At 43.7% G+C, this 9,581-nt stretch overlaps 1 protein-coding gene across 2 annotated transcripts in view; it reads right to left on the reverse strand.

Moving 5' to 3' along the window:
* SLC12A2 (solute carrier family 12 member 2) overlaps window positions 1-9,350 on the reverse strand; it is a 52,513-nt gene extending 43,163 nt beyond the window's left edge. The window contains exon 1 of one of the 2 annotated variants that reach the window (XM_066569154.1): window positions 8,806-9,350. In XM_066569154.1, coding sequence (XP_066425251.1) covers window positions 8,806-9,306 — 501 coding nt within the window. In that variant the 5' untranslated portion in view covers window positions 9,307-9,350. The remainder of the gene's footprint in view (window positions 1-8,805) is intronic. The other variant, XM_066569155.1, reaches the window with a different exon arrangement.
* Between the last annotated feature and the right edge of the window lie 231 nt (window positions 9,351-9,581).

A 9,581-nucleotide genomic window follows, 5' to 3' on the forward strand; every position in this document is an offset into this window, starting at 1 on the left:
GTTATCTTAAGCTGAAATTAAAGAATGTTGTACTGTGATTGCAGCAGAGCAATTTTAAACAGAAGAAATTTATAGTTGCAATTAACATGTCAACTGAAGGATTAGCTATGTGCTTCTGCCATCAGCTTGTATTTCTGTCTTGCACACTGCTTTTAATAGAGAAACATTAAACAGTGCGGTTTTTTTAATGTGTGTGCACGTATATATTGTATCTATAATGATTTAAAAAGCCATTTTTACTTTAATTCTTTTAAAGGGATAATCATCCACTCATCCCTTAGCTCTTCCATGTAGTATGATGTATTAACTAAGTTAGCAAGACTTAATCAGGAAACTTACTCAAGCAATTGATTTCAGCTTAGTTGTAAATCTTTTCTTTCAAGGTGGTATACTTACAAATAAAGAGATCTGTTGATGAAGATTAGCACTAATTTAATGTCTTACTTGAACACAGTTTTCTTGACAAATCTCTAAGCTTATTACATGAAGGCTGCATCTCTCTGAAGCAGTCTTGGTATGTGATAAAGCAGCAAAGTCTTGCTGACATCTACAGGTATGCAAGACCAGTATCCTATCAGAAATATAAATAATATTTGCTTTTCCCCCATAGCATAAACATTAATTAAAGAATGAGAGCACTCTGCAAAATAAAGGAAACTTCCCCACATCTTTACATCTTGATTCATACATCCCTCCTAAGCACAGGAGGGTATGAAAATTCTGGGCAAGCTGATCATGAAAATTAGAAACAAACAAGAAAAGGCCTTTGTTCAGTAGTTTTGCATTTGGGAAAATCCAAATGCTTATGGTCTGCACTATCAGAAATTTTGTAGCTAAAATAAGGCCTTCCTGCCAAAAAACCAAACTTCCCCCATAAAAAGCCCAAATTCTCTGCAGTTCTGGTTAACAGAAAGCTGCAGGAGGCATGACTTCCTGCACAAGTGTAGGGGCAACCAACCCCTTCAGTTCAAGGGAAAGAAATGCACGCAGTCTACTCCACACCTCAAGAATGCACCTTTGTTTCTGCACTGATGTGTACGACCCTTCCCAGAACCACCACTGCACTCTGAATGATCTACAGAAGTAATTACTCCTTACTGTGCACTGAGTGCAATATTCCTTTGGATATCCATTGTCCTGGAAGGAGTAACCACACTTCAGAGGAAAAGTGGATCCCATGCTCTGAACACGGGTAGTTTTCACGAGTATCTGAAACACAGAAGCCTGATACACTCCAGAATGAAGCAGATGCAGCACTTGATTGCAAAAGAGCTCAAGTAAATCCAATTAGGAAGCCTCCTGCAGAGAGGCTTAGCATACTCAAGTGTAGTCCAAGAAATACAATGTTCTGCTATTAAGTACAAAAGAGAATCCATTTCAGTCTTGTCAAGAAGTTGTTTGGGACACATCAGGTTTCCCAGTCATCACAGGTTAACTCCAGCAGCCCAGCCCCGAGCAGCCACTCACTCGTTCTTCCACCAGCAGGACTGGGGAGAGAACTAAAGGGTAAAAACTGACAGGTTGAGTTGAAGACAGTTCAACGGGGAAAGCAAAAGCCACACACACAGAAGCAAAGCAAACCAAGGAATTAATGCCCTGCTTCCTTCCCATGGCTGGGCAGCCCCCTCCAGGAGAGCAGGGTCCCATCACATCTCGGTGACTTGGGAAGAAAAACAGCGTCACTCCCAATGTCCCCTTCCTCCTTCTCCCCCCCACTTTTTATACTGAGAATGTTGTCACCTGCCCTGGAACATCCCTTGGGTCAATCTGGGTCACTGCCCTGGTTGTGTCCCCTGCCATGCACCCCCAGCCTCCTCACCAGTGTGGCCACAGGAGGAGGAGCAGGAAAGGCCTTGGCTTTGTACAGGTCATGCCCAGCAAAAAGAAAAACATTTCTGAATTACCAACCCTGTGTCCAGCACAGATCCAAAACAGAATCCCACACCAGCTACTGGGAAGGAAATAAACTCTACCTCAGCCAAAACCAGCACACAAGTCATCTCCGCCCCAAAACGAAGGTTAATTTGAGGCATCCTTGCTCTTAACAGCTTTTGGTTTTCATCTACTTCTGCAAAACATGGTGCACTTTCTATTCAAGAAATAGAAAGCAGGAGCAGCAATAGTAAAACCCTAATAAAACATCCCATTTCTATAAAAAGTCTAGCTCCAATGTAGTAAGTTCCTGAAAAATTACATTTTACCTGTTGGCTTACAACAGACTAAAGAGCCCATTGAAGTAATCCTAAAAAAATCTTTAAAAGTACCACCTGAATTTTGAATGTCATCTTCTGAATGCAGCTACAGCACAGCCCTGAGCCAGAAGTGAGCAGGGCTGGTATGTTCACACAGAAAAGTACTCACTGGCACAGCACCACATTTCAGCCAAAGTTGCCAAATTGCTTACTCTTCAGAAGCAGTATTACTCAGAATAGTCTTAGGAGTCTCTGCCACGCAGACTGACAGACCAAGTTGAGTAGCATCACAGTTCCTTCACAGCTGGAACAGACAGAGCTATTTTCTTTGAATTTTAAAAAAACCCAAACAACTGAATCATCTGAAGCAGGAGCAGTGGATTCAAAGAAGGGAAGTTAACTAACAAAATGCAGATGCAAGAGATAATCCCTCTTATTAAAACTGTAATTTTTTAGAATTTCTTTACTCTTTTTGTCACCTTATCCTTAAATCAGTCACGTTTACAAGGCACAGACAATACATCCAAGGTTATTTTTTATGCCTAAATGAAGTGTCAGTAAGTTTGTCAGGTATAATCAGTAGGGTGAAGTGCAGAAATAAATCAAAGACCATTCTGGATTTAAACTGTAAAAACTGGATAGCTCCCAAAATTCTGAAAGGCAAATAATTTGAAGTCGACTAATTAAAAAAATTCTTAATTGAGACCAATGACCATAGTGTGATTGCTATTACCTATACCAAGAAGTGGGGAAAATGGGTTTGGGGTTGCTCATGAATGAGTATTATATGAGGCTTTAGGAAAAAATCTGAAGAATTCAATAGAAGATGTAGTACAGTGGTTTACTTCATTACTTCAAGATTACTTCAAATTACTTCAAGATACTGATCTTGCCAAGCTCCTCCCCTACAAAAATGTTCTTGAATGGAAATCATTTGACATCTAATCAAGTACAGTACCAAAAGAGAAAAAAGTTAATATGAAGATTAATTCTGCAGCCCTCCTCTTTAACCAGCTCTGAAACAGTCCACTGGGAGTGGGACACTTTTTTTGTAATGTTAATAAAGAGAAAAAAAGGAAGTGTGAACTTCATCTTTATATCACTATTGAAGTTTTACTCTGTGCTATACACATTATTTGTACATTAGCACATGTATATAAAATTTTGAAGCAAATTAATATACTTATATTAGGAGTGCACACTCAAACTTTTTTACTGGTGCCTGTGTGCAGTGAAAAGACTGTGGAGAACCCCTAAGTATTGGATCAGGGAACTGAATCATCACATGCAGCACACGATTTTGCAGCAGAGGGGGTGTAGGCTTTCTGTAAACTAGATCAGATCTGTATCAGATCCAACTAAGATCTGTGACAGCAAAAAGTTCACTCCTTTCAGCAGCAGTCCACACTTGTGCTGTGAGCCACATAAGCTGCTAAAGGTTCAGTTACTTCCAGCTTCCCTAGGACATGGGGGAAAAAAAAAAAGTAATAAGAACAACATTAGCAGTTTGCTGAACACAGGTCATGTTTTTTATCATTCCATGGGTGTTCTGGACTAAAGATTTATCAAAGACTCAAGAGAAACAAGCATCAAGAAACATAAAAACACAAATTATACCAGGTCTTTATAAAATACAACCCATGGAACTCCAATATTATTTACTGCAAACAGAGCGGTACACTCATTTTTTCCTTGATAAAAATAGTTGTGCTTAAGTGGGGCATCAGTGTAAGTAAAGTGAGGATTCTTGACACAGGCTGAAAAAGCATAAAAACATTCCTCTGCACGGTGCAAGTAAAGCCTGAGTACAGGTGCATTAAGGTCACTGCTGTTTAAAACTGATGAAAGAACAGTTACCAATTATAGGCTTCTGGGACACACAACAGCACTGAGACCAAGACTAAGAGAGCTTCCCTTGTTTAATTTTAGTACAGTGAACTTCAGAAAGAAGATTCAAATTCTGCTCACATGTATGAAGGACAGCAAGAAGGAAATGTAATTTAAATTAAAAATAACAGGGACTGAAGAAAGAAACAGACCTCCAGACTGTAGACAAGATTCAGCAAGGTGGTGCAGTAAAAACCATCTGCAAGAGGGTCCCAATCTTCTGTGAGAGGGAAAGAAGGACCTCTTAAAGACAGACCTTACATAACAGGGTCAGCTAGCTTGATATCCTACAGTCTTTTAGCCTTTTATGCATCTTTAGCTGAATTCTGCTTTTATTACAGGCTAAGCGAACATAAACCACAAAATGAAAGAAAATACAACTAAACAAATATTAGAGATGCAGCAGTTGTTCAACATTCTCAAGACAGAAAACATTTTTGTTAGAAAGCAGTGCCATACACAGACCTTTTCACTGTGCTTATGTTAAACATTTGAAGTCGTCAGGTCAGAGGAATAATTGCAGCGTTTGGGAAAATACTTAACAAAGCCTGAAAGACAACTGAAAACAATTACAGTTATCCAACTTGAGTAAAAACAAACAAAAACCCCCTCAATTTGTATCAGGACTACCAGTAATTGCTTTTTTTCTTACACTTGTCTCCAAATTCAAATGACAGGTGCACAGATTTTTGTGTGGGAGGAAGCAAAGCACACTTGTGCTTTTAAATACCTTGGGATTTCTTTTTGTTTTGATTAATAACTTGATCCTGATGGGGATGGGGTGGAGGTGGTGTAAGGATCTTCCTCTGAGATCAGCACCTTACCCTGTCAGCGCTCCCGGTGAGTATTTAACAAACAGCAGAGCAGAGCTGCCAGCAGAGGGCTTGGTTCACACCACATCCACTCACCACAGCTGCGAGGGACTGCACAAAGATCAAATCAGAACCACTCATACACAGCGAGATCTAGTCTTAAAGGAAAAAAAAATAATAATAAGAACCTCCCCAAATCACTCAATGCTATACAGAAAAATCCTAAATTATTTCAGCGGGTTACAGTGTGCAGGTCTGAATACCCTAACAGTACACACTTGTCAGAACAATAAGGTGTGTGATGTTATGACACGGTATTGATAAACTGAGGGGCACAAAGGCATGTGCAGTATTTCTACAGGCTGTATCTTTGCGTACAGATGTAGCTGACCCAAGAAAAGCTGTTAAGACAGGCAAAAAAAAAATTTAAGAAAAGAACACTTTTAATCTTCCCATGGTCTGAAGACAGATCCCCCTCAAGAGGGCAGGGGACACCAGTGCAAGAAAAACCTGCATGACATGGTATGCTGACTTCCCTCCCACTTCTTTGCTAATAAACACCCTCTCACCTCAACATCTCCAGAGACCAGAGCTCCTGCAACACATTCTCTTTACAGGACAGCAACTGCAACAGCATCACCAAGTTCTCTCTCTCATCTCTCTAAAGCAGAGAGAAATCAACACGTACCAACTGGGTAAGGAACAGATTGATCACCTTCGTTATCTGCAGTCAATGACATGCTAAGGCAAGACCCCTCACCTGGAGTTTAATATGATCAACCAAGACCAGTGTTATGCAATTCATCCACCTCAGAGTGCTCCAGCATCACCCAGCTGTGTTTCCACAGCCAGTTTCAAGAACAATCCCTTTCCTATGAGAAAAGCCACTGCTGGAATGACCACACAAAGACCCATCCCAGCAGGACTGCAGGACAAACCCTTTGGAAATGGGACCCCTCCAGTACACGTGTGTGTCTTCCCCAAACAGTCACTCTTCTTCCAACACTGCTTTTCTGTGAGAACAGAATCAGTAGAAGCGTTAGACAGATGAAGCTTCCAAACAAAGCTAAAGGAAAAGAAAAAAAATCTGTTCTATATTGGGCACTGGCATCGACAATGCTCCAACGTTGCCTCACATTTATCCACTTATTAAAAGCAAAGGGAATAGCAGGAACTCTAACTGCTGGATAAAATAGCTGCATTCAAAGCAGTGAACCATGCCGCTGGTAAACGGCTTTGGATCACTCTTTACACAAAGTATCTGCCACTCCTGATGCACCGGGTCAAGAGCAGAGGCACAACAATAGGCTGTGCAAACTTTATTGTAAGGGTGCTAAGATGTACCAGCTGCCTTGAACAGACGTGCTGTACCTGATAAACTGGTACAGAACCCACAGCTAAAGAGCAAGGTTAATTGTTCAAGCTGCTTTCCCAAATGCACACAGCACTACCCAACAGCGGAGACCTGCTAGTCAGCGGGAACTGAAGTCACTCTGAGAACGGAGACAAAAAGCCCCCTGGCAACAGTAAAACAAAAAAGCACAACAGCTTTGAGAACATCTTCCACATAAAAGCACAGAACCATCTTGATTTAAAAGTTATCAGGGCTCTGTGTTCGCAAACCAAGTACATAATCAGAGATGGGATGTACTTCATACTCCCCTGAGATTGACATGAGATTGCCAGGAATGTAGGTATCCAACTCTATTAGCATGCACAACACACCCCTATTATTATTAAAAGCTTTTCTGTTCACAGCTTTAACTAGAAAGTGTTTTGCTAAGTTGGAAGCAAAAATAAATGGCTTCCCTACTTCTTATAAGCCTAAGTAGCTGCTAACACCTTAATTGCGTTGGACATTAAACATCCTGCAACAGAAAACTTGAGTTACTCCACTGAACTTCAACTTAAAATTCTGAAGTCTATATTGTGACCTTTTAAAAAATTAATACTTAATATCAAATGCAACCGAAATTCCATATTCCACCCCAACATTTATTTAATGGGAGGAGGGGCACAAGAAGATGGGGCATGGCTTTAAAAAAAGAAGTATCTTCACATGTACATCTATCGACACTGCAGAACGAATTAATGACACTTAAGAAATTAATAATTTGACTTAATTAATGCTCACTATGAAACTGTTTTGATAATGATCCTGTAACTAGGTTGTCTACCACTCCTCTATGCCACAGACTACAAAGAAAATTCCTTGCCATAAATTTCTTCTTAATAAAGAAATTACAATTTTAGAAATTGTAGCTCCAGAATATGTTGTATTCTGCACTGAAATATCTTAATGGTATCAAAGAGCTTTCCACAGTGCTGCAACACACTGAAAATGCCACGTGCCAACCTTAGAAATTTGAGAAATGTTCTCCTTACAATGCTGAGTATCCAACACCTGGTCATCCCATCATGGACCAGGAGTCAGAAATTTGGGGGAGCAGGACAGAAAACCAACGTGGTTTCACATGTACTACATGAACACATACATGTGTTTTATTTATAGTTTACCCAGCTCCAAACGCATAGCAGTAATTGTCAATTTCGATTTCATACTAACTTAGAATCAGACCACAGATCATCATTTGGCTCCATCAAAAGGGGACCTGGAAGGCAGGAGTAATTTGCAGTGGTGGTTAGTAATTAAAATCTGACATCTTATCTCAGATGTCACAAACAAGTATCTTTGCAATACACCAAACAGTTATTTCTATTGGAACAATTCCACAGTCAGTGTCAAAAGTACACTTAAAGGATCACCAACACTCCCTAAAAAAACTCCAAACCCCACATATCAGTGCTGATGCACTGAGCAGCCTAATAAAACGGTGTGAAACAAGTAAATCCGGAAAGAACACACCTTTCCTCATGGAACTTCACCTATGAGGAGTGAAAAGTGGGATGCAAAAAAAAGTTCTGGAAACAAAATATTCACTTCCTTGGAATGTGGTCCCTGTGTTTCTTTATTTCCCTAAACCCAGGAGAAAGACCCCACTCAAAACACAGGCTCCTGAGCACAGCCATACACCAATTTTCAAACTGTGAGGAAAACAGCACTGCAAGAGCTTAATGTTTATCTGGAGTTAGTTTAGTGATGATAGCCTAAAAAAAAAAAAAAAAAAAAAGTCTAGGAAATTAATTCTGTGTTCAGCTAAAGCTGGTCTTCTAGCCAAGCCAGCCTGCAATGCAAAGAAGGCTCTCACTGTCAACTCGTCTCAAATAACACACGGACTCGTAGTCCAAAATAGAAAAAAAGCTTCAGACGCACAGCTCCGAAATTTTTCAAGCCTTGACGGCGGCGCAGGAGGCACCGAGCAGCCCTGGGAGGGCTCGCTCAGGATTTGTGCCTGTGCAGATCCAGCAGCATCCGATCCCGATCCCATCGGATCCAGCGGGCTCTGCCTCGGCGCCGCAGAGACAAACCTACCAAAAGCCGCTACCAAAGCAAGCGCATCCTTATTTATTTACTTTTTTTCTTTTTTTTTTTTCAGCGTCTCTACCAAATGTTTTCACTTCCCTTCCCAGACTGATTCCCACGGCGAGCCCCCGAATCGATACCCTATCCGAATCAATACCCTATCTGCTGGAGGCGATTTGGAAGTGGAAAACCTGTAAGAGATCCCCGCTCGCTGACGGGGGAAACAGACCTACGGCTCTAAACACCTCTCCCACTGGGCGACCATCTCCCAAAAGCACGTGTGTGTGGGGGGATGGATACCACTGCGTCACGAAAAGACAAAAAAATATATATAACAGAACTGAGACGCAAGCTATGCACCCGCGCTATTTGCGCCTGCTCGAGGCTCGGTGAGCTTTCGGCTTTTTTTTTTTTTTTAAGCTTTTCTGCCGACACACTCCGAGAAACCGCCGCACCCCCGGCGCCGGGGGAGCCCGGGGGCCGCTCTCACCTTGTCCAGCTCATCGTGCAGCTCGGCCAGGCTGGGCCGGAGCAGCTTCTCGCCCAGGTCGGCGGCCGTGTGCCGGTAGTGGTCGATACGGGGCACGGCGTCCATGGTGTTGTGGCCGAAGGTGCGCAGGTAGTAGGTGTTGGTATGGGTATCATAGTAGTAGTGGTGGTGCCCGCCCGAGTGCAGGCTGCCCTCGCTCATCACCGTGTCGCCGCCGTTCTGGACGCCGCTCACGTTGCCGCCCTCCGAGCTGCCTCCCCCGGGCTCGCCGGGGCTCTCGCCGCCGGCCGAGGGGTCCACGAAGTTCACCCGAAACCTGCCCTTGGCTTCCTCGCCTCCCTTACCCGCCGCGCCGATGTCCCCGCACGACTTGCGGGGCCCCTCGGCCACCAGGTCCACCTGGAAGCGGCTCTGGCTCGGCGTGGGACCCAGCGGCTTGCCCAGCGCATCCTTGGAGCCCTCATCCCCCGCGGACCCCGCTGCCAGATCCTTGCCCTCCATGCCTTCCCCTCGCTCTGCGGCCGCCACTGCTCCGAACGCCCCTCCCGGCCGGCGGCTCCGCTGCTTTAAGCGGCCGAACAGCGCCCCGGGGCTGCCGCAGACAAGGCGCCGCGCCCCGCCCCCGCCGCAGCGCCAGGTGACGGTGCCTCCGGTCCCTCCGCCCGATCCCGCTCTGCCCAGGCAGGAACGCGGTCGCTTCCTCAGCTGGCGCGGCGGGAGGGATGCGGGGGGAAAAAAGCCGGCAGCGCCGCGCAGGCTCCGCCCGCTCCCGGCTG

The sequence above is a fragment of the Molothrus aeneus genome, chromosome Z (assembly GCF_037042795.1).
Source record: "Molothrus aeneus isolate 106 chromosome Z, BPBGC_Maene_1.0, whole genome shotgun sequence".
Lineage (NCBI taxonomy): Eukaryota > Metazoa > Chordata > Aves > Passeriformes > Icteridae > Molothrus > Molothrus aeneus.